This window comes from Aythya fuligula, chromosome 13 (genome assembly GCF_009819795.1).
Source record: "Aythya fuligula isolate bAytFul2 chromosome 13, bAytFul2.pri, whole genome shotgun sequence".
Classification (NCBI taxonomy): Eukaryota; Metazoa; Chordata; class Aves; order Anseriformes; family Anatidae; genus Aythya; species Aythya fuligula.
Window position 1 is genome coordinate 14,857,260 of NC_045571.1, and position 20,777 is coordinate 14,878,036.

Below are 20,777 nucleotides of genomic sequence, written 5' to 3' on the forward strand. Positions count from 1 at the left end.
CGGCGAGACGAGGGGCGGGCAGCCGGGGGCCGCCCCCCGGGGCCGGGCCAGGCGGGGCCGCGCAGGTGCCTGGGGAGGTTGGGGCCGTCCCCGCTGCCGGGACCCGCAACAGGTACCGGGGGGGGGGCGACGTGGGGCCGGGCCGGGGGGGTCGCAGCCCCTAGGAGTGCGAGCGGGTAAGAGGGGCGGCTTTCCCGGGGGGCGGCACACCGCTGGTAGCACCCCCTGTCCCGCTTTCCCTTTTCTCCATCCCCTAAATCTCCAGCTTGGCTTTCGCTCCGCTGCTGGAAGCCCTGGGCTGGGGGGGGTCTGGGGATGCGGGGAGCAGCCCCGCCGGGCCGGCTCCGAGCCGTAGAGCCGCGGAACTCGTTCTGCCCGGCCAGCCGGGGCCGGAGGCGCTGGGCGGAGAGCTGGGAGCAGCAGGCGGCCCGGCACGGCACGGCCCGGCACGGCCCTGCCCTGCAGCCGGGCTGCAAACCGCGCCCGGGCGCTGCGCTGCGCTGCGCTCTGCTGCCCGCACGGGGCTTGCTCGGCTTCGGGGTCTCCAGGAGGGGTCCCGCTGCTGCGGCTCTTCTCCCCGCACTTCTCCTCTCCGGCTGCTTTGCTCGGGGAGGTGGCAAACAGCTTTTCACGCTGCTGCTCCGCTTGTGCGTGGGGTGTGGGTCACAGCCCCTGCGCTCTGTTCTTCCCTCTCCCAGGGTGCTGGGTGCAGGTGGGGATCACGGGGGGAGAGCTGGAGGCTCGAGAGCCGTGCCCTGCGTGGTCAAGCAGGAGGGTGATGTGGGCTGGGGGTGTCAGCTGGTTTGGGGACCCCACAGTGTGACTGTCGGGGCTGGGGGTGGCCTCCAGCCCAGGGATGGCGGCGAGTCCTGCCCGTGCCACGTGGGGTTGGGGTGTGACCCCGCGGTGTGGTTTGCTTTGTCCCCAGCACAGACGCATCCAGCTCCTTCTGGCAAGGGCGAGCGATTGCTGGGCCAGGTGATGTCGGAGGCTGTGGACCTGTCCTTCCTGTCGGATGTCGAGAAGGATTTGATCCTGCAGGTCCTGCAGCGCGATGAGGAGCTCCGCAAAGCAGAGGAGAGGAGAATCAGGTGGGGATGCGTCTGGGCAGGCAGGGATCACCCAGGGGGTGGCTGGAGGGGCGAGGACTGGGGCTGGCTGGGAGCTTTGTTGCGGTCTCGGGGTCCTCCTGCAGCTCTGACTCTCCTGGTTTGAGCAGGCGCCTGAAGAATGAGCTGCTGGAGATCCGGCGCAAGGGGGCCAAGCGGAGCAGCCAGCGCTACAGCGAGAGGACCTGCGCCCGCTGCCAGCAGAGCCTGGGCCGCATCAGCCCCAAGGCCAACACCTGCCGGGGCTGCAACCACTTGGTGTGCCGGGAGTGCCGATCCTATGGCCCCAACAGCTCCTGGCGCTGCAAAGTCTGCACCAAGGAGGCGTGAGTACCCAGGGACCGGCTGGCACGGACCTTCCGTGTGCTGCTCTGTCCCCTTCCTCTGCTCAGTCGCCCCAGCTTGATGCCCCTTGGCCACCTTCTGTAGTCCAGCTCTCAGCCTGGTCTTCTCCACCACAGGGTAGCTGCCTGTTGTAGCTTCCCCAGGCTGCTCAAGGTGGGCAACCTTGGTTGGGCAGTCGGGAACTGGGCCATGCCCTGCTCTTGGGTCTCCTTTGTGCCCACCCTGCGCCTTTCCCCCCTTTATGTGACTCCAGCCTGTGTTTCAGGCAGCCCACTTTTCTCTCTCTCCTTTGCTTCACCTGCCATACAGAACCCCCCCCCTCACTGTGTTTCCTGATGCTGCAGCTGGCCCATCATTTGCCCAGGGCACAGTCTCTGCTCAGCCTCCCGCTGGCTTTGCTCCTCTTGGCTGGTTCCCAGCACCACGGGCATTTGAAGGGTGCGGTGGGATGCAGGGAACGGCCCCTCAGTGCCCCTCTGCCCTGCAGGGAGCTGAAGAAGACAACAGGGGACTGGTTCTACGACCAGAGGGTCAACCGCTTCGCCAACAGGCTGGGCAGTGACATCGTGCGGCTGTCTCTGCGGCACAAGTCTGCAGGTAGGGTGAGGTGGTGCTGTGCCACCAGGTGTTGGAGCGATGCCTTCTTCCCCAGCCTGTCCCTCCAGGATGCTCCAGCTTTCCCTGGCCTGTGCCCAGATTGGGGTTGGCCAGGAAGAGCCTCTCTTCGAGGCTGCGGGCTTCTGTGCTGGGGAACGAGCCCCTCCTGAGTCCTCTCTGCTTTCAGCCAGCAAGAGGGAGACCGTGGGACAAACCCTCCTCCAGAAGGCACAGCTCGGTGATCCCAAGAACATCTCTGCACCCCGGCAGAAGAGCCCCCAGGAGCCACGGAAGGCCCACAGGTGAGGAGGAGCTGTTCTGAGGACCCTGTGTTTGGGGAGGGGTCACCGATAGCCCATCCGGGCGCAGAGGAGACAGCTGTGGGGATGAGAGAGAAGCTGCCACCCTGCTCTAAAGGTCTCTCTCAGACCAGCTTCCTCGCCAAACGGGATGTATCTGTGGTTTCGTTTGTCTGCAGTTTGTTTCCTGATGCCTCAGACCCTCGGGACGGCAAGAGTGACACAGAGTCCATGGAAAACATGAGCCTGGATGGCTACAGACCTGGTCCTGGTGCTGCTGGGGGCAGGTAAGGGCAAGGCTGGGACTGGTTGTCCGTGGCAGTGCTGGCCTGGCAGAGAACGAGGACCTGCATCTGAAGGCTGTCTTTGTCTGTGCGCTGCCTTGGCTTGAGGAGGGAGATGCTGGCTCTTCTTGCCAGCCCGAAACCTCGCACTGGGCAGACAGGTCCTCTGCTCCCTGCACTGTTCCAGGCTTGTTCATGCAGCTCTTCGGAGCTTGTGGCGAGAGCAGTTCCCAGCCAAAACTTGGCTTCCTGGCCGTGCTTCTTTTGGCTGGGGTGCCGGCCCGAGACAGACCTTTTCTGTGTCCTCTGCAGGAGAAACTCTCTGGAGAAAGCTGCTGCTGTCAAAGAGGGCAAACAGGTTGCTGCACCAGCAGGACCCGCGGTGGCCAGCCTGACCCTCCCTCTCCCCTCCAGAAGCGTGCTTTCTGCCTCCAATGGACGGGTGAGTGCCGCTGCTCTGCCGGGGCTCAGGGCTGGGAGCCCTGCGCTGCCCCCTCTGCCCTGCTCTGCACTGGGCTTCTCCCTCCTAGGAGGCTCCCGTGGGAAGCCGCAGCAGCGTGTTGGCGGATGAGCATGCAGCCTTATTCAAGAAGAACCCCCGGCGGGTGGTGAGACCGGCGGGTGAGAGCTGTGTGGAGCCCGGGGAGGCTTTGGTGCGGGTGCACGAGGTCTGGGCAGCTCCTCGCCGTGATGGAGCTGCAGGGCTGTGCTAATCCTGCAGCCTTTTTGTCTTATCTCCCCATCTCCCGTGCAGATTACACCAAGTCGGTGATTGACCTGCGCCCAGAAGACTTTGTGGGTGAGGGCAGCACCTTGGGAGACAGGAGCAAGTCGGTCCCTGGCCTCAACACGGAGCTGGTGAGACCCTCAGTGGTGATGGTGCTGGCTGAGGAGTGGAGCTGGCTGCACTGCTCATGTGCCTCCCTGCTGCTTCCCATGCAGACGGTCTCTCTCTCGTTGCAGGATGAGGAGGAGGAGGACATCGATAACCTGGTGGAGATCCATCGCCAGAGGGTGGCCCGGGGCAGCATGCGCAGCGGCACCTCCTCGGTGAGTCCCGCGGCTTGGCTGTGCCCTGTAAAATGGGGGAGCTCCCAGCTGTTTCCCAGGGAGCCTGCATCTTAGTGGGGCACTCAGTGACCGTCCCCAGCCAGGAAGGGCTGGTCTTGAGCTAGGAGAGGGGCTGTGTGGCAGAGCTGTCAAGAATCCCCTTGCTGAGCACAAACAGGGGATGGTGAGGCTGCCCAGCTCAGGCCAGCCGTGCCTTCCAGAGCACGCTGGGGAGCATGGTCAGCATCTACAGCGAGGCCGGCGACTTCGGGAACATCACAGTCACCGGGGGCATCTCCTTCTCCCTGAGCTACGAGCTGAAAACGCAGACCTTGTTCATCCACGTGAAGGAGTGTCGCCAGCTGGCCTACGGGGACGAGGCGAAGAAGCGCTCCAACCCGTGAGTGCTGGGAGGGAAAAAGTGGCAGCGAGCTGGGGAGGGACAGGCTGGTGGTGCTGCAGGGACCCGTGGCTCTGCTGGTGGTGCTCAGCAGGGCGTGGGGTGCCCACGGGAGATGGGAGCTGTAAGTGGGGGTTCTCATCTGCTTCTCCCCTCAGGTACGTGAAGACCTACCTGCTGCCTGACAAATCCCGGCAAGGGAAGCGCAAGACGACCATCAAACGCAACACCGTGAACCCCCTGTACAACGAGCTGCTGAAGGTGAGCGGGGATGGGCTGGGGGCTACCAGCTCCCCTCTGCTGGGGGCCAGGCAGACGCTCAGCCCCTGGGGATGCAGCTTGAACAGCACCACGACAAGGGGTTCAGGGGTTCTCCTCTGCTGTGATTCTGCTTTCCTAGCCCTGGCAAAAAGGGGAGCCCTGAGGGAGTGGGCTCCAAACCCTGACGTGGAGGCTTGGTGGGGGGTGTTCTGCATCCAGACATTGTGCCCTGAAAGCTGGGGAGAAAAAAAAAAAAAACAAAAAAACAAAAAAACAAACCGCAAACATTTCCAGGCTGGGTCACTGCTGTAGTATCACTGTGGTGCCTGTCCTTGGGTGGTGTGGAGGCACATCTGAAGATGTGTGTGTCCTTCACAGCCAGCATTCCTGGCTCCTGCACCATCCCCCAGGGCAGAGGGTGCTTATCCATGGACGTGGCTTTCCCTTGGAGAAGGCTCCTTACCACCAGGGCATGGCAGCCTGGCTGTGCAAGCCGGAGGGCAGCACGGCTGCAGAGGCAGAGATAAGGCAGTTCTGGCCCCAGCAGCAGAAGCACTCAGCGCTGCCCTTTAGCTCCTGGTCCCCGCTGTGGCTGGCACAGGGCGGTGGGAAGGGCTGGCCCTTCCCCGAGCCCTGCTGAAAGGAGGCCGTGCGTCCCGGCACTCTCCGACAGGAAGGAAGTGGGAGCTGGAAAGCATGGTTTGGTTTCCAGGCTCTTGTGGCTCAGCTTGCCCCAGCCCCAGGTTTGCTGAGGTCTTGTGCTCTGACCACCTGAGGCTCGGTGGACTGGCAGAGCTCCCCCTGCGGTGGGAAGGAGCGGGGTGGCTGGGTGCCACGAGCCCTGGATGCGCTCTGAGGGCTGCCCACCTGCACACTGGCACTGCTGCCCTGCACCCGGGGTCTTCTGCAGGCTTTCCCCCCTCTGTTCTGGGGGAGCTCAGCACAGTCTGGGGGCTGCTTCTGGCTCACCTGTCTCTTTGCTGCCTCTCTTCCCAGTATGAGATCAACAAGTCCCTCCTGCTGGCAAGGACGCTGCAGTTTTCGGTCTGGCACCACGATCGTTTCGGCCGGAACACGTTCCTGGGGGAGGTGGAGATCCCCATGGACTCCTGGAACTTCGACAGCCACCGGGAGGAGTTTCTGCCCCTGCATGGCAAGGTACCTGCCGCAGCCCTCCCGTGTCATTCCTGCGTGTGAGGATGGGCCTGAGCGGGCAGAGGGGTGCAGGCATCTTGGTCGAGCTCCTGAATGGCTTGTGCCAAAACAAGTCTTTGGAGAAACAAAGACCCCAGGTCAGATAGCAGCGCTGTCATAGTGAAAAAGGCTGATCTAGGCTTAAGCCTGGCTTCTCTTTTCCTCAGTATATCCCGTGTGATGCAGTCAGATGTCTCTCTGCCCAGTCAGGTATTTTCATTCAGTTTGCTTGTTTGCTCCAAGACTGCAGCTCTTCCTGCCTCCCTGCCCCAGTAAGGAAGGATGGGAGCCAACTTCAGGGAAACAAATAGGGGAAACTGGGCTCGGCATCCTGTTGTGGGCTGCAGAACAGTGCAGTGAGAGGATGTTGTGCAGCTGGATGGCAACAGCAGATGCTTTTGCTGTTGGGACTTATTCAGGAGCCTGGATCTCTTGATGAGCTCCCGATGCAGACTCAGCCCTTTGCATCGCTGGGACTCAAGTGGCTGCTGAGCTAAAAGGGGTTTCCTAAAGGATGCAGTTAAAGCAGAATAATCCCAAAGGAGCTGCTCTCTTAGCCTGAGCTGGTGACTGCTGGAGAGGGCCTGCAGGCATTTGTGCTGTGGTAACCTGGTCATTGCCTCTCTGCAGACTGGGGCAGATGCTGCTGGCCTCCACCAGTACAAGGGGGAGCTGGTTGTCTCCATGAAGTACATCCCATCCTCCAAGCACCCTGTGGCTGGCAGTGGCAGAAAGGGTGAGTGCTGGAGCTCCACCATCTTCGTGTAACCTGGCGGTGTTCACTGCCCTCTACAACGTGCTGGGAATTCCCAGCTCCAGATACCTTGCACTCCTCTGGGAACTGCCTGTGGGCGGGCAAGCTGGGTGGATTTGTTGGGTTGTGCAACTTGAGGTGTCTGAAATGCCTGTGAGCTGCTGGCTGCTCTGGGTCACAGCAGACCTGGCTGCCCTCAGGCTGCTTGAGCAGCTCCAGTGCTTTCCTGACACTGGACCACTGTCACCAGTGCTGGTCCCTGGTCCAGGCTGGACTTTCGGGCCCCACATGGGGCTATTTGTCTCGGCAGTCAGGGCCAGCAAGGGAGGAGGCAGGAGGAGTTACCACCCTGGGACCTGTACCTGCCTCTGAGCTGGAAGTCCTTCTGCAGAACCTTTTGCACTGGGGGGGAAGCAGTGGTGAAAGTTGGTTAAATCTTGCTCTGCTGTTTTGTTTTGTTTTTTGTTTTTTCCAGGCAAAACAGGAGAAGGTGGTGAGCTCCAGGTCTGGATCAAAGAAGCCAAGAACCTCACAGCTGCCAAATCTGGGGGGACATCAGACAGCTTTGTGAAGGGGTGAGTGTGGGTACTGGATGAAATGGGTGAAATACTGGAAATAATGGGTGAAAGCACTGCCCTCCCTGGCTGCCTCCCATGACACTTCCTGGAGCTGGTGCTGAGATCCAGGGGAAGGAAGTGTCTCTTCATTAACTGCCCTGTGCTTGCTATGCTTGTACCCTGAAAGTCGCTGTCTGCCCGTCTCTTGCTAGAGACAAGTTTTCAGTAGCAAACACGTTCCTGGGTTTGGGCCAGCTGAGAAGAGCTGCTCAGGGTCTGTGAGGCCCGTGCCTGTTTGTCATGGCTGGAGGCTGCGCAGAGGGGTCCCCTGAGCTGGGGAGGTGCTTGTGCTCTTCCTGCAGGCTTGGCTCTTTTCCCAGGCTAGCAGGGCTATCTGCCAGGACTGGCTCCTCCAAAAGCTGCCATCAAATTGCCTTCCCCGAGGTCACCAAGCAGCCAGGCAGCTGTGACTTGGGCTACCTGTGGAGGTAGTTGCGTGTGTGTGTTGCTAACTCCAACGGGGCTGCTTCCCCCAGCTACCTCCTGCCACACAAAAACAAGGCCTCCAAGAGGAAGACGCCTGTGGTAAAGAAGACCCTGAACCCTCATTACAACCACACCTTTGTCTACAACGGCATCAACCCCGAGGACCTGCAGCACATCTGCCTGGAGCTGACTGTCTGGGACCGGGAGCCTCTGTCCAGCAATGACTTCCTTGGAGGCGTCCGCCTGGGTGTGGGCAATGGTGAGGAGCCCTGGGGCTGTCGGGAGGAGTTGCAATCTGCAGAGGGGTGTGGGGGTGAGGAAGGCTGCTGTGGTGGTGTGAGAGGCCCTACAGAGCCTGTCACAGATTTAGGACCAGCACTTTTGCTGGGGGCTGCCTCTGCTGCAGGGAAGCCGCTCCTGCGCGGAGGCTGTCTGTAACGTCTCCCTCTCTCCTTTTTCCAAGGCATGAGCAACGGGCAGGCTGTGGACTGGATGGACTCCACGGGTGAGGAGCTGAACCTGTGGCAGAAGATGTGCCAGTACCCAGGCTCCTGGGCGGAGGGCACGCTCCAGCTCCGTTCCACCATGGCCAAGCTGAGGCCGTAGGCAGCAGCACAGGCAGCAGGCCTCACCCTGGGGCTGGCACGGCTGCTCTGGAGCTGCAGCACAGCCAAACTTAATTATTTTTCGCCTGTATTTTAATAAACATGACCTTCTCTAAACAGGCTTGGGCAGAAAATCGTCTTGGCCTAGCTTCTCTTTAAAGGTTTTTGCATTTGTTGTAAGCTTTGGACCAAATTTCAGGCTGAACTGGAGTCCTGGTGGGCCCTCCCTTCTTTCCCCCAGGCACGCTGCTTTGAAACCACTTTGAGTGGTTGGGTTTCTTTATTCTTTTTTCTTCTTTTCCTCCTCCCACCCTCTCTGTTTCACAATCTGCTCCCTCTTTGTCTCCTCCACCCTCTTCCTCAAGGAAGTTGCTGGCACTGGGGCTCTGTGGTAGCGAGCAGCCCAGCTCGAGCCCCAGCGCTGGGGCTGGAGGGGAGCAGCAGTGGGGCCATGCTGGACAAAATGTGCAGGGTCAGCGGCTGTGTGTGGGGCTGTGCATGGGGAAGGGTTGTGGGGATGTGGGGCAGCACAGCACAGCTTACTGGGGGCAGCTGCCCAGTCCCTGCATGAAGGATGAGTTTTCCCGTGCCTCTCTGGAATACTCTTTCTACCAGCGCTGATATTTTTTATACAAATTTATTAATTTCAAGTTTAATATTCTACTGCCAACATAGTTCCCAGGAAGGGTGCCACAGTGCTGGGTGGAAGGGGAAGCAAGTGGTAGGGTGCAGATCACGAGCCTCGGGGGTACTCTGTGCACTGGATGTCTCTTACTGTCTGCTGAGCATGGGGCCATGTGCTACTAATAAAGGCTTTCTGATGGTTCTGGCAGGAGCCTGGCATCAGTGTCTGGCCAGCAGGACTGAGCCCAGGCAGGGAGGGAGCAGGTTTAAGTTGTGTATGAGGTGAGGACGGCCACGATGAGGGTGAAGCTGCTGCAATAGAGGCATTTGTAACATCGCCCTGCCTGCTCTTCCCTCCCCTCCCTCCTCTGCTCTGGCAGCTTTCCTAGGATTTGGGGCACTCACATGTTCACAGTCTGTCCTCCCGCTGGGTTCCCTTTTCCCTCCTGCCCTGGAGTTTGAACAGAGGCACTCCAGCATCTCCTGGTGTGGTCCTGGCTGGGGCTGAGGCATCCTGCCCTGCAGCCAGCGGGGGCTCCTGGCTGCTGCACAGTGGGCACGCTGTTAGCACGTGGCCCCTGTCCCGTTGTGTCCCTGCTCACCTCTCAGTGCCAGAGCAGCCTGAGAGTGGCTCCCTTCACTCTGGAAGTCCTTGGCATCCCGGTCCTCCTCTACAGTGGGCGACTAGAAAAGCAGAAAGGAAGGTGTCCATCCTCTGAGGGGGGTGGCAGGGGTCTCCCTGGCGCTGCCTCAATCGCAGGGGTCCCCGCTCTGTGCCCGCTGGGCTGCCTCCTGCTCGCTCAGCAGGTAGGTGTCGATGAAGTCGAAGATCTCATCCGGGCTGATGGGCAAGATGTAGCGCTCACGATCGGTGCCCGCTTTGTCCAGCAGCACCATGTTGAAGTGGTAGCGGGTGAGGTGCAGGAACTGCCTGGGGGTGCAGAGGGGAGCTGGTGGTTAGGACCGGGGCCCCTGCTTTCAGGCTGAGCCTTCCTACCCCACCCAGCCATGGTCAGGCCCTCCTGAGGGTGGTTGCTTCTACCTCCTGAGGGCCACGTGCCAGAAGGGCCACGTACCCTGCAGCCAGCCTGCCCCGTCCCGTGGTACCTGAGCTCCTCCATGATGCCAACAGACAGCTGATGCTCCCGGATGCGCCCCACTTCGTGCGGGGGCTGCCCCACCAGCTCAATGATGGTGACGTGCCGCAGGTCCAGCCCACACGTGGCTTGCTGCAGAGGAGAAGGGGAGGTGGTGAGAGGGTGCTGGCGGGGCACAAGAAGGGGGCGGTGCGAGGCCTCACCTGCAGCATGGAGATCTGCATCTTGTAGTAGCGGTTAGCGGAGTCGGGGGCTGAGATGACAAGGAGCCGGCGTTTCTCGTAGAACTGATCCAGCAGGCTGGCTGCCGAGTTCACAGCTGTGTTGATCTGCATGGCTGGGGCACGAAGCGAGCGCGTGAGCACAAGGAGAAATGCCATTCTGCACCCTCTCTTCCCCTGCCCCTCGCCACTTACGTGCACAAAGGGGCTGGGAGCCTGTCCATTGCTGGGTGGACTGGCAGACCCGCAGGGAGGTGCCCTGGCGCTCGTAGCCCCCGTCGCAGAGGTACTCGCACGTGGCACCGTAGTTGTTGCCATCAGAAGTGCAGGAGAGGTAGCCGTGCTGCGGAGGCTTCAGCACAGGGCAGCGTCTCACTGCGAAGGAGGAGGCCAGGTGAGATCAGGCAGCCGAGCAGGCTAGGGGTGTAGGACACGGCCCCGGGCAGGGAGGAGGGAGCCTGCAGCCCGAGGGAGCCCTCTTCACCTTGGACACGGATCCTGAACTTGCAGCTGGCCCGGTTGTATGCCTGGTCGTAGGTGGTGTAGCGGATCACATGCTCTCCTTCAGGGAACTCTGAGCCAGGTTCTGGGCCCCGCAGCATCACCCTGCAGCCAGCAGATGGGTTTCTCGGTCAGGGCCCCAGGAGGGACATTCAGCTGTCACCAATGCAGCCCCCAGCCTTGGCTGGAGATGCCAGCAGCGCCTCCGTGCTCACCTCTTGATGACACCATCGGCAGAGTCCTTCACGCGCGGTGGGTCCCAGTACACCGTGGCAGTCAGCTTGCCGGGCTCTGCTATCCGTTCACGGGAATCCGGGCAGCGGATCTTGGGAGGTTCGACATCTGCCCGCAGGAAGGAAGAATAAGCTTGGGGAACCTGGGGATATCGGGGCTGTGCTACCAGAGCAGGCCACTGAGTGCCCAGCAACCCCACAACTGCTGAGCACAGCCTGGCACCCGCAGCAAGCAAAGCCTGGTGTAACGCCAGCACCGAGTGCCAGCCCTGGAGCGATGTGCCCTGCACCAGCCTGAGCTCTGAGGCTAACAGCACCTGGGTCAGGCACTGGGGGTGACGCCTGCAGGCACAGAGGGGACAGAGGGCAGCCCTGCCCACGGGGGTGCGTGCCCCAGCAGCATCGGGCTGGGAGGGCGGCAGGGCGAGAATTTACCTACACAGATTGGCTCGCTGCCGCTCCAGCGCCCGTCCTCCATGCACGTGCGGCTCCGGTCGCCCTCCAGCTGGTAGCCGGGCAGGCAGGTGTAGTCGCAGCGAGAATCCATCTGCACTCCGGCCGAGCACACGTAGGAGCCCCGCAGCACCGCCGGCAGCACGTGGCATCGGATCTCTGGGCCAGACGGAACAAAAAGGAGAGGGAAGAGGCTGGGCTGGCCGTGCCAGCGGGCAAAGCGCCCGGGGCTGGCTGCAGCAGGGCTGGTGATGCCTTGGGGGAGGCCGGCGAGCCGGATCAGCGCGGCATACTCACGTCGGCAGTACGCCATCCCGGACCAGCGGCGGCTGGGCAGGCACTGCACGGCACTGCGCCCCACCAGCCGGTAGCCGCGGGCGCAGCTCAGCTCGCAGCGCGTCCCCAGGCTGCTGCGGTAGGAGCCCCCCTGGGGCGAGTAGCAGGTCGCCTCTCCACGGTGGATGTTCAGCGTGGCGCACCACTGGGGCACTGGGGGGGGGTAAAGGGAAGGAAGGGAGGCACTCGGCTGTGCTGTGCCTCGGTTTCCTCACGGGGAACTGAGGAACAGGCCTGGGGTGCCGTTACCTCGGCGGTAGTCCAGGGCAGGCTCAGGGGGGGCTTCTTCCACGTACACTTCATTGGTGTGGCTCTCAGCGGTGTAGTAGCCGGACCCTGGCGAGGGGGAGAGAGATGAGGGGGCCGTGCAGCCCAGGTGATGCTGCCTCCCCGTGCAGCAGCACAATCCAGTCCCAAACTGTCCCGCGAGTCCCCAGAGGGAAATCTCACCTCCAGTTTGACTTTGCCCTGTTGTCCCAGTGCCCTGCTGGGTCTGGCACTGCTGGGAAGGGTTAAGCAGGGCAGACAATGAGCCCCGTTCCCAGGGACGTGGTGCACGCTGGCACCAGCCCGCAGACTAAACAGCCACAAGGGCAGACGTGATTACTGCAGGAAATGGGTGCTGGCCTGAAACAGGCTGGCAGAGACCCCCGGCCTTTCACTGCCAGGAAGCCATCCTCCAACCGATCCTATTAAACTCTCCCTGCCGCTGTGCCATGGGTACAACCAGCTCTGGTCCAGGGGGAAGGAAGAAAACCTCTCTCCTGCCCGTCCCAGCAGAGCAAGGGAGGCTCTGCCTCTCCTCACCTCACTGGAGAGGGCCGGGCAGAGATGCAGCCCTCGCGTTCCAGGGCAGGACGGAGCTGCTGGAGGGACGGTGCTGGAGGAGCTTGGCCGGAGCTGCTGGACCCACGCCACCCCTGCTGTGCAGAGCGGCCCCTGGCCCCATGGGCAGGGGGAGGACAGCCCAGTGAGGGCCTCGCACCGGCGGGGACCCTCTGGCCTGCACAACCCCGATGTCTCCACGGCAAAGCGAGCGGTGGGGGCAGGCAGGGAGGCGCGGGGGGCTGGGGAGGAAGCCCTGCACGTAGAGAGAGCTGGCGCCCTTCCCTGCGGCCCCTCGGCACGCCGGCCGGCCGCGGCATTCCCCAGCACTGAGCTCACGTTTCCGCCGCTTTTCCGCTGGCCCCCGCCAGCGCTGCCCCCTCCTCGCCCCCCCATTGCTGCGGGGATCCCATCCCACCGCACCCCCTGCTTCGGTCCCGCTGCTGGGGCTGGGAGGGCTCGTCCCCTGGCCGTGCTGTGCTGCGGGCACTACCCAGCCTGGTAGCACCCATCTCCCCTTCCCCCCTCCTGCTTTTGGCAAAGGGGGGGGGGGGGATGAAAGCCGAGGCCAACCCAACCCGCAGCCCCTCCGTCACGTGGAGGAAACTTTTATTGCAAACCTCTCCTACGAGAGCCTTACTACAGGGCGACTCCCCCCTCTGCTTCCCACAAACTTGTGAAGTCACCCACTCGTTTCCACAAAGCCTTTTATCCTGCTGCCCTTCCCACGCTGTCTGGCGCCAAAGAAATACGGCTGCCTCTGGGGAGCCCAGCACCAGGGCTGGCACCGGCGGGGCCAGCAGCGGGGCTCCCACCCGGCAAGCAGGGCTGTGCGGCTCTGCCCCATGGCCCTGGGGGCTGCCCCTTCCTAGCAGATGTACCATATCATTGCAGATGCTCACCTGGGACAGCCCCAGCCCAGCAGGAGCATCCCCTGGCAGCACCACGAGGGGAAGGGGAATGGGATCGGGAAGGGGAAGGGAGGACAAGAGCCCCAGCCCAGCTGCCCAGCTGCGGGTGGGCTTGGGGCTGAGCTCTCCATCCAGGCGGACATCTGCTCGCCGATGGCTCCAGCGGGAGCGAGGAGTCAACGGAAAAGTTTAGCTCTCACAAGCCGGGCTGTGATGGAGAGGCTGGTTATTTGCTCATCTCTGGATGCTTCCCAGCCCCGTGGCGGTGTCAGCTCTGCTCTCCTCTCCCCCCCCCCCCCGGGGCCCAGAGGAGCAAGCCCCGATGCTCTCCCTGCCGGCACAGCACCAGGACCCCTCTCCTTCCACCCCCCAGCCTCTTGCCTCCACCCTCACCCACCCCACCGCTCGCTGTCCCCCTGCAGGCCCCCGCAAGGGGACCCGTGCAGGTGGCAGCCCGCGATCCCCGCGGCACCCACCTTCGTGCCACGTGGATGACACCAGCCTGGTGAGGAACACCAGCAGGACGGGGGCCGCCTCCTGCGCCATGCAGCGGGCCGGGGCCAGGCCAGGCCTCCTGCAAAGACGGGAACAGGCTCGGATCGGCACGCGGCTCCCTCCTTCGCCCCGTCCCTACACTGCCGGCTCACGCTCCCGCTTGGCCGCGCTGCCTCTGCTGAGCAAACCCACTTTTTCCCCCTCCGCTGCCTATCCCAAACATTCAAAAGGCGTGAGTCAGGCCCCAAAACGACGAGATCGTCAAAAGCAATAAATCCCAGGGCTGCCTGTTTTTCCGCGCACCTTCTGCTTCTCCAAGGCTTCGAAAGCTTTGCAGATGTTTCCCTGCGAGCAGCAGAGCCAGGAGCCGCTTTCCGAGAGGGAGCGAGCGGAGGAGCTTCCCACCAGCCTGGCCAGACTCCTGCAACGGGAGCTCCGGCGACGGCAGAATGAGGACAAAACCACAGGAATCAGGACCCTTTTTATTTTATTTATTTATTTTTTTTTTTTCCACCGGGGAAGGGCTGGCTCGTGCGGGACGAGCCGAGGCTGCAATGAGAGGAGGGAACCTCGCCACGAAGCCCAGCCTTTGAACCCAGGCCCGGGGGCGAGCGCTTCCAGCTGGGCTCTGGCTCCCAGCTGCAGCCCAGCCCCCGGCAGCGAACGGAGCCGGGCAGGGGGCTGCGACCCCCGGGGCACCCCGCGCCCCGACGGGGCGGGCAGGTAAGCGCTAATTAGGTGGCCAAAGCTAATTAGCGCGCTAATTAGTAACACAGCCGGGCCGAGCAAGCAGGGCTGCTGCTCCAGCTGCCGGGATTCGGGGGGCAGCCCCACGACGGGGGTGCTGCGATCCCCGCCGCTGCCCCTGCCCTCCCCCGTGGGCCCCTCCGATGGGGCCCACGCGTGGGGCGGTGCGGGGGGAGGCGGCCTCCTTCGGGCTCGCCCGGCCTTTTCCGTGAGCTTTCGGCCCCGCCCGGGAGGCTTCGGCTCGGGGCGGGCCGCGGCCACCCCCGACGGGGCGGGCCGGGGCGGAGCTGGGCTGGGCTCGGCGGGGCTCGGCGCGGCAGGACGCGGCTCGGCCCGGCCCGGCCATGGCGTCTCCGTCGCGGCGGCTGCAGACGAAGCCGGTGATCACCTGCCTGAAGAGCGTGCTGCTCACCTACACCTTCGTCTTCTGGGTGAGAGCCGAACCGGGGCCGTCCCGCCCCGTCCAGTCCCGTCCCGTCTCGCCCGAGCCCGCGGGCGCGTCGCGGCCGCGCTGCCCTGTCGCGATAGGCGCCGACAGCGGTGGCTTCCCCTCTTTCCCTAGGTGTCGGGTATCGTGCTGCTGGCCGTGGGCGTCTGGGGCAGGGTGAGCCTGGCCGTCTACTTCTCCCTGCTGGACGAGAAGGCCACCAACGTGCCCTTCGTCCTGGTGGGCGCCGGCGTCGTCGTGGTCCTGCTGGGCACCTTCGGCTGCTTCGCCACCTGCCGCGGCAGCACCTGGATGCTCAAGCTGGTAGGTGCCCGACGGGGGGGGCAGGGAAGGGACCGTGTCCCACCGGGACGCCCGTCCCAGCTCTCTCCTCCTGCCTGCAGTACGCCATGCTCCTGTCCCTCATCTTCCTCATCGTCCTGGTGGCCGCCGTCGTTGGCTTTGTCTTCAGGCACGAGGTGAGTCGAGGGTGGCCGGTGCCAATGGGTCAGGTCCTTGGGGCACCTTAGGCTGGGCTGAGCCTGTGAGGTACAGCCACACGCTGCCCGCAGGGATGGAGGCACTGCCTAGTTACAGATGGGGTCGGTGTGGCTGGATGAGCAGCCTGGCCCCCATCAGGACCCCATAAAGCCCAGGCTGAGTGTCTGGCATCCCGAGGGCAGGGGCTGCATCTGCTGGAGGCAGCCTTCCTCCCTCTGCCTCTGACAGCATGAGCAGCGTGACCCTGGACCTTAACTCCTGCCTTCGGTCTGCCTTCCGAAGTACAACTGAAAGTGTCATTTTGCTCGCTTTCTGTAAGTAAAGCTCCTCCGAGCGTTTTCATGCTGTGGAGCAACCTGCTAGTAGGGGGAGTTGGCATCGTGTAGGTCCTTGTTATTACACGCGGCATCCCCGCCACCGCAGGGATACAAGCCTGCCTTTTATTAGAGCGTTTAATTGCCTGGGTTCCTGGGGGAATGTCCACAGGCCGTGGCCGGAGTCATTCCTGCCGTCGCCGAGAGGTGACTAACGTGGGGCCACGGCGTTGTGGGGCCGTGGTTCTGGGAGCTGCAGTTCCCAAAGCACGCGAGCGCGCAGGAGGGGGACAGCGCCGCGGCACTGTGTTCCTCCTGCAGCTGCCGAGACCTCTCTTTTGCAGATCAAGACAAACTTTGAGAGCAACCTCAACCTGGCCTTGAAGAACTACAACGTGACAGCGGATCAGCACAGTGAGGCGGTCGACACCATCCAGAGAACCGTGAGTGCCCCTATCTGCCTCCTGGTTCCTGGTGGGTAGGTGTGCACGTCTCGCCCACCTGCGTCCTCCGAGCCCCTGGGTGTTACCAGCTGGGTGTTCCCCTCCATCGCAGTGCTAGTTTTGCACCACGGGACGTTAGGTGGAGCGTTTGGGGCCCTCTTGCTGTTTCCTTGCATGGCAGGACTGCCTGCAGGAGGGATAAGTGGGTGCCCGTGGGAAGCATCTGTTCTGAGTTAGGGCTGGTGAGTGCTGCCGGGAGGGTCTCTGGAGGGTGTACTGAGTGCTGGCCACATGCAGAGCACAGGCAGCCCCTGTCTGTACAGTTAGGGCATCCTGGTGAGGGTCAGAAGGCTGCTGAGTTTGGGAGGAAAGCTGTTTTAGGGAAGAGATGAGCATGAGGTCATAGGCAGTTCCTAGATGGGAGCTGGGATGTAGAGTGGTAAAGACACAGGAGCTGCAAGAGCCCCTGTAAGGCTGGGGGATTAATAGGCTGGCATGACCATACTCCCCAAATTTTCTTCCCCCTCCAGCTGCACTGCTGTGGGGTGCAGAACTACTCAGACTGGGAGAAGACCGATTACTTCGCCCAGAGGGGAATCCCTCGGAGCTGCTGCAAGAACCAGGACGACTGCTCAGTGGAGGATCTGAGAGACCCAAATAAAGCCAAGCTGAAAGTGTTTGTGGATGTAAGTTAAGCTCACAAAAATCCCCTGCAAGTCCTGGAGGTGGGGAAGGGAGAGCTAGGTAAATAGGGAAGGGTTTGGCCTTCACTTGAAGGGAGAACTGCTTTCTAGATGCAGGCACCCTGTGGCTCAGGGATTCCTCTGGGTTGGGTATAGGCACAAAATATGTGAGAACGAGCCTCTACTCCCCTCTAAAGTCCCCCCTGCTCCTTCCCTGAAGGTCAGGGACCAGCCTGCCCCCAGTATTTGCACTTGGGGCTGTGCATTTTGGAGAACGGGTAAATGAGGAGGTAACTTCCTGGTCAAGCTCGTTGCAGGGCGCTGACGTCTCTCAGCTGCTGTGCAAAGTCCTGCTCCACGGTGAGCACAGGTGACTTCATCCCGCGGGGATCCCTCGTGATGTGTGCGAGGGGGTTACGCGGAGGACATTCCTCTGCTGAGTCACTTTGTTTAACCCAACGCTCACACTGAGCAAAACCAAGGGCGGCGTTGCCTTTGATAGCGCTGGGCTGGGTGCTGATCTCACCGTGTGGATCGGGGTGGTTTTGCTCCAGCCAGGCAGGAGGGTGGCGGGCCAGCGGGGAGCCTGGGATCTCGGCCTCCTGCACCAGAGCGTCTTCCCCGGGAGCTGCGTGCGCTCTGGGGAGAGGCAGGTTGGTGCTTGGGGGAAGGAAAGCAGTGGGCCCACATGCTTGCTCTCTGTCCCCTGCAGGGTTGTTTTTTCCTGGTAACGTCAACGATGGAGTCAAAAATGAGCGTTGTGGCTGGAATCTCCTTTGGCATCGCGTGCTTTCAGGTAAATCTCTGCTGCCTAGCACGGGAGCAGTGCGGAGTGAGGCTAGCATGCCTCCAGAGGCATTCAATTTCTGTGCAGGATATGTATGTGTACAAAAGGCACGGCCTGTCTCAGCCAGAGAGGAACAGCTTTTCTGCAGCTATCCAGTGTTTAACCTCACCCCCTGTGCAATCTCCAGGGTTCTTTAAACCCAAGGCTGAAGCACCAACTCTGTTCCCCTGATCCCGGGTTATTTGGGAAGAGCTCCTTTCTGCAACAGCTGACTTAAAGAAAAACCAAAGCCCGTGCTGCCCTGGATAAAGTCCCTGCACTCGCTGTTGGGAGGGAAATACTTAGTGCCCCTCCTTTATCAGGGAATCATTGTGGGCTCCCTTCTGTGCAGCTGGGTCCCTCGGAGCGTGTATCCCTTGTGCTGTTGGCCCTGAGGAGGAGCACCTCACACCCCACACACCACCTCAACCTGCAACTGCTTCCTCCCCCTCTGGCTCCTCAACCTCCAGTTTACTTTGTGCTGTAGGACACTTCCTGCAGGGGCTTCGGGCAACAATGTGCTTAGTGTCCTGTAATCTGACAGGCAGATCCCAGCAGGAAACGAGAGGCCTCTGCCCCTGAGTTCCTGGCTAAACTGGGCTTTGTGCACGGTGAATGCTATAGCCTGGCTTTCCCAAGGAGCTGTGCACAATAGGGCTGAGCGCTTGGGAAATCCAGATCCGATGTGTCACAGCAGGAGCTGCAGGGTGTGCAACTGGCCCTTATTTAACTGGCTTCTGGAAACTTGCTCGGCTCTAGGTGCTAGGCACTTGCTGAGCAAGCGTGGCAGGCCCTCACTTCGGAGGGAAGTGAATTTGCTCTTTACATGGTCCAGCACCCAGCAGCAGTGGGGTGACCTCTGAGGCACAGGACCAACAGGTAACAGCACCAGGGGAGGGTGCAGAACCTCACCAGGATACCGCTGCCAGAACAAGCATGTTACCCTGCCTTTCCTGTAACAGAACCAGTAAAATGGGGGAGAGGCTGCAGACAGCGGGGCTCTGGCTGCAGTCTGTGCTAGCAAACGCTTTCAGCTGTGGCTGGGAGCTGGGACCGGTCTCTGTGCTCCTCCCGTGGTGGTGTGAGCTGTGCTCTGCTCACCATGCTCCGCATGGGGTGGCTGAGACGTGACTGACACGCAAATGGTGAGCTGCCTGCTTCCCCCGGCTCTGGCCGTGCAATTATCTCGGCTAATGCTGGGCTGGGGAATTGTAGCCATTTCCTGGTTTTTATCACCCGTTCAGCAAGTGTTTGCTGTCGTGCAGCCAGCAGGGGCCAATCATGTAAATGTGCCTCTAACTTGGCTTGTGTAGGTCAAACTCCTGCAGGATCCAGCCCTGAATGTCTCTGCCGGGGCCGGGAGGCCACGTTGCGATAACAGCAGCGCGTCCTCCGTGTGTTGTTGATGGGAAACAGCAACCTTGCTTCCCCGCTGTCCTTGCAACGGGGAGAGGTGGTTGCTGTTCTCTGGTGGTTGTGTAATTGGCTGTGACGCTCCTGATATCTGTGTAATCTCTGAAATTACTGTATAACAGTAGATGCTTCGTAAAGCAAAATGTAACAGGATGGGATATGGAGCGTTGCTTGCGAGGAGCTTGCTTGGCATATGCCTGCCAGGATCCTCTGCTTCAGTCTCTCTCTTTCCCTGCAGCGGGGCGCAGCAGCCCGTGTTGTGGTTTATAAATCCCCACTGCCTATCTTTGCATGTTGTAAAACTCAGATGGAAGTGCCTGATGTTCTGGAGCGATTTTTCAGGCTTTCTCCAAAAAAAAAAAAAAAAAGTCCTGTTTTGGGCCACCTCTAGCGTGTCTTTTCTATTTTTTTTTATTTTTTTTTTTTTCAGTTGGTTGGCATCATTCTCGCCTGCTGCCTGTCCCAGTACATCACAAACAATCAGTATGAGATGGTGTAGCTGGCCCCCAGCGTGCTGTGGCTGTGACCAAGGTACGTCTGTCCCGTGACATGAGCTGGGGGTGTACCTGTGTCGGGTCGGGCACTGCTCTGCTGCGAGCTTCTCCCGGCTGTGTGTGCTGCTCCTGTAGCAGCAGGTGGGCAGCGTGGGTGCTCCTGTGGTGATGGATGGGGTGGAAGTGAGGGGGAGGTGACCGCTTCGAGGTCAAGGACAGCGGAGGCAGGTCTCTCATGGTCCTGCTAATGCTTCCTGATCCTTGATTTATCTACTCTTGTCCCATTAACCCTGGGCTTCCCCCCTGAGCCATGGAGCAGGCTGTCCTTGGCTACTGCCACTGTCACCTGCGGCGTGCCGCTGCCTGCTGAGCTGTGCAAGAGGGCTCCTGCTAAGCCCTGTCTGCTGCATCATCCTGTGCCGTGTATAAATGCGGGCCTCCCGATGCCATGTTTGTTAACACTGTCTTCTGAACGGCAGGGTATTCCTCGTGCTCTCTGTGTCGGGGAAGACCGCACCACCTCCAGTTTTCCTCTGGACGCTGCTTCGTGAAGTCTTGCTTTGAATTGACTGATCCTCTTCTCAACTAGCTCATAGAAACGAGTGCAACAGCTGTTCTGCTGCGCTCAGGGACTTGTCCTAACACTACTCTGCTGTACCACTGAGTGGGATAATTAGCGTAGCCGAGGTGGTTGTAGTAGCTGCGTTCCTCCGGGCGCCGGGCTCTTCCCTCAGCTGAAAACTGAAGCGCCGTGCTCCAGCAGCCGCTGCTCATCCGCAGCCCTTGCTGGCTGCCCTGCGAGGTGGCCACGTGGGACGGGATGCTCCTGGGCAGGAGCTGCTCTCACCTAGTGCCTCCCTCGGGAAAGCAGCGCTTTCTCTCATCTCTGACCTCTGTTCTCAGCCCTCGGCATCCCCTCACTGTTCAGGCTCGCTCACTGGACACGTTTCCTCTTCAGATGGGGCTGTTGCCCTATTTCAGCACTGCCCTGCCTGCTGCAGCTCTTTGCTCAGCAAGGTCTCGGCTTACTGCCAAGCTCTCTCTCATCCCCATGCTGGGTTTTATATACTTTTTTAGAGTTGTACTTTTTTAAGTACGGGCTGTAGCGATTCTTTGTAAGCTGTAGCGAGGTTTGGTGATGTAGCTCCTGGTGCCTTTACCTTGGTAGGTGTCCTTGCACCGAGTCAGCTGTGACTTGATTGTCAGTATTATATGCTGCTTTAACTCATTTTGTGTATTGAGTAGAATTCTTTTGTCCTGAGACACAATAAATATTAAGATATTTTACTCTA

The 20,777-nt window shown here is 61.1% G+C and overlaps 3 protein-coding genes across 4 annotated transcripts; 2 read left to right on the forward strand and 1 right to left on the reverse strand.

Moving 5' to 3' along the window:
- The first annotated feature begins 86 nt into the window (after positions 1-86).
- On the forward strand, positions 87-7,962 carry SYTL4 (synaptotagmin like 4). Its single transcript, XM_032196274.1, has 17 exons — positions 87-112; positions 929-1,091; positions 1,220-1,435; positions 1,942-2,051; positions 2,239-2,353; positions 2,530-2,637; positions 2,947-3,076; positions 3,165-3,255; positions 3,389-3,492; positions 3,598-3,684; positions 3,906-4,084; positions 4,243-4,345; positions 5,342-5,503; positions 6,170-6,275; positions 6,769-6,868; positions 7,387-7,595; positions 7,800-7,962. The coding sequence occupies exons 2-17, from the start codon at positions 982-984 to the stop codon at positions 7,940-7,942; spliced, it is 2,073 nt and encodes a 690-aa protein (XP_032052165.1). The 5' UTR covers positions 87-112; positions 929-981; the 3' UTR covers positions 7,943-7,962.
- Positions 7,963-8,564: 602 nt separating this feature from the next.
- On the reverse strand, positions 8,565-14,031 carry SRPX2 (sushi repeat containing protein X-linked 2). Of its 2 annotated transcripts, XM_032196300.1 has the most exons (11): positions 13,941-14,031; positions 13,619-13,716; positions 11,656-11,742; positions 11,368-11,559; positions 11,053-11,229; positions 10,600-10,726; positions 10,368-10,489; positions 10,079-10,258; positions 9,866-9,999; positions 9,673-9,794; positions 8,565-9,496 (listed from the first exon to the last, which is right to left on the reverse strand). In XM_032196300.1, the coding sequence occupies exons 2-11, from the start codon at positions 13,686-13,688 to the stop codon at positions 9,316-9,318; spliced, it is 1,392 nt and encodes a 463-aa protein (XP_032052191.1). In that variant the 5' UTR covers positions 13,689-13,716; positions 13,941-14,031; the 3' UTR covers positions 8,565-9,315. The 2 variants fall into 2 exon arrangements, with proteins under 2 accessions (XP_032052191.1, XP_032052192.1); XM_032196301.1 differs by lacking the exon at positions 13,941-14,031 and having other exon boundaries at positions 13,619-13,736.
- Positions 14,032-14,693: 662 nt separating this feature from the next.
- Positions 14,694-20,777, forward strand: TSPAN6 (tetraspanin 6). Its single transcript, XM_032196221.1, has 8 exons — positions 14,694-14,815; positions 14,947-15,135; positions 15,216-15,290; positions 15,971-16,069; positions 16,600-16,755; positions 17,465-17,548; positions 19,422-19,522; positions 19,965-20,777. The coding sequence occupies exons 1-7, from the start codon at positions 14,729-14,731 to the stop codon at positions 19,488-19,490; spliced, it is 759 nt and encodes a 252-aa protein (XP_032052112.1). The 5' UTR covers positions 14,694-14,728; the 3' UTR covers positions 19,491-19,522; positions 19,965-20,777.

Excerpts from the sequence above, each read along its gene's own strand:
- TSPAN6 (XM_032196221.1), top strand. The coding sequence starts at position 14,729 with ATGGCGTCTCCGTCGCGGCGGCTGCAGACGAAGCCGGTGATCACCTGC. Across the intron at positions 15,291-15,970 it reads GCTTTGTCTTCAGGCACGAG|ATCAAGACAAACTTTGAGAG; the intron begins GTGAGTCGAGGG and ends TCTCTTTTGCAG. Across the intron at positions 17,549-19,421 it reads TTGGCATCGCGTGCTTTCAG|TTGGTTGGCATCATTCTCGC; the intron begins GTAAATCTCTGC and ends TTTTTTTTTCAG.
- SRPX2 (XM_032196300.1), bottom strand. The coding sequence starts at position 13,688 with ATGGCGCAGGAGGCGGCCCCCGTCCTGCTGGTGTTCCTCACCAGGCTG. Across the intron at positions 11,743-13,618 it reads GTCATCCACGTGGCACGAAG|GGTCCGGCTACTACACCGCT; the intron begins GTGGGTGCCGCG and ends CCCCCTCGCCAG. Across the intron at positions 10,490-10,599 it reads GCCGATGGTGTCATCAAGAG|GGTGATGCTGCGGGGCCCAG; the intron begins GTGAGCACGGAG and ends TGCTGGCTGCAG.
- SYTL4 (XM_032196274.1), top strand. The coding sequence starts at position 982 with ATGTCGGAGGCTGTGGACCTGTCCTTCCTGTCGGATGTCGAGAAGGAT. Across the intron at positions 1,092-1,219 it reads GCAGAGGAGAGGAGAATCAG|GCGCCTGAAGAATGAGCTGC; the intron begins GTGGGGATGCGT and ends TGGTTTGAGCAG. Across the intron at positions 3,256-3,388 it reads GCGGGTGGTGAGACCGGCGG|ATTACACCAAGTCGGTGATT; the intron begins GTGAGAGCTGTG and ends TCTCCCGTGCAG.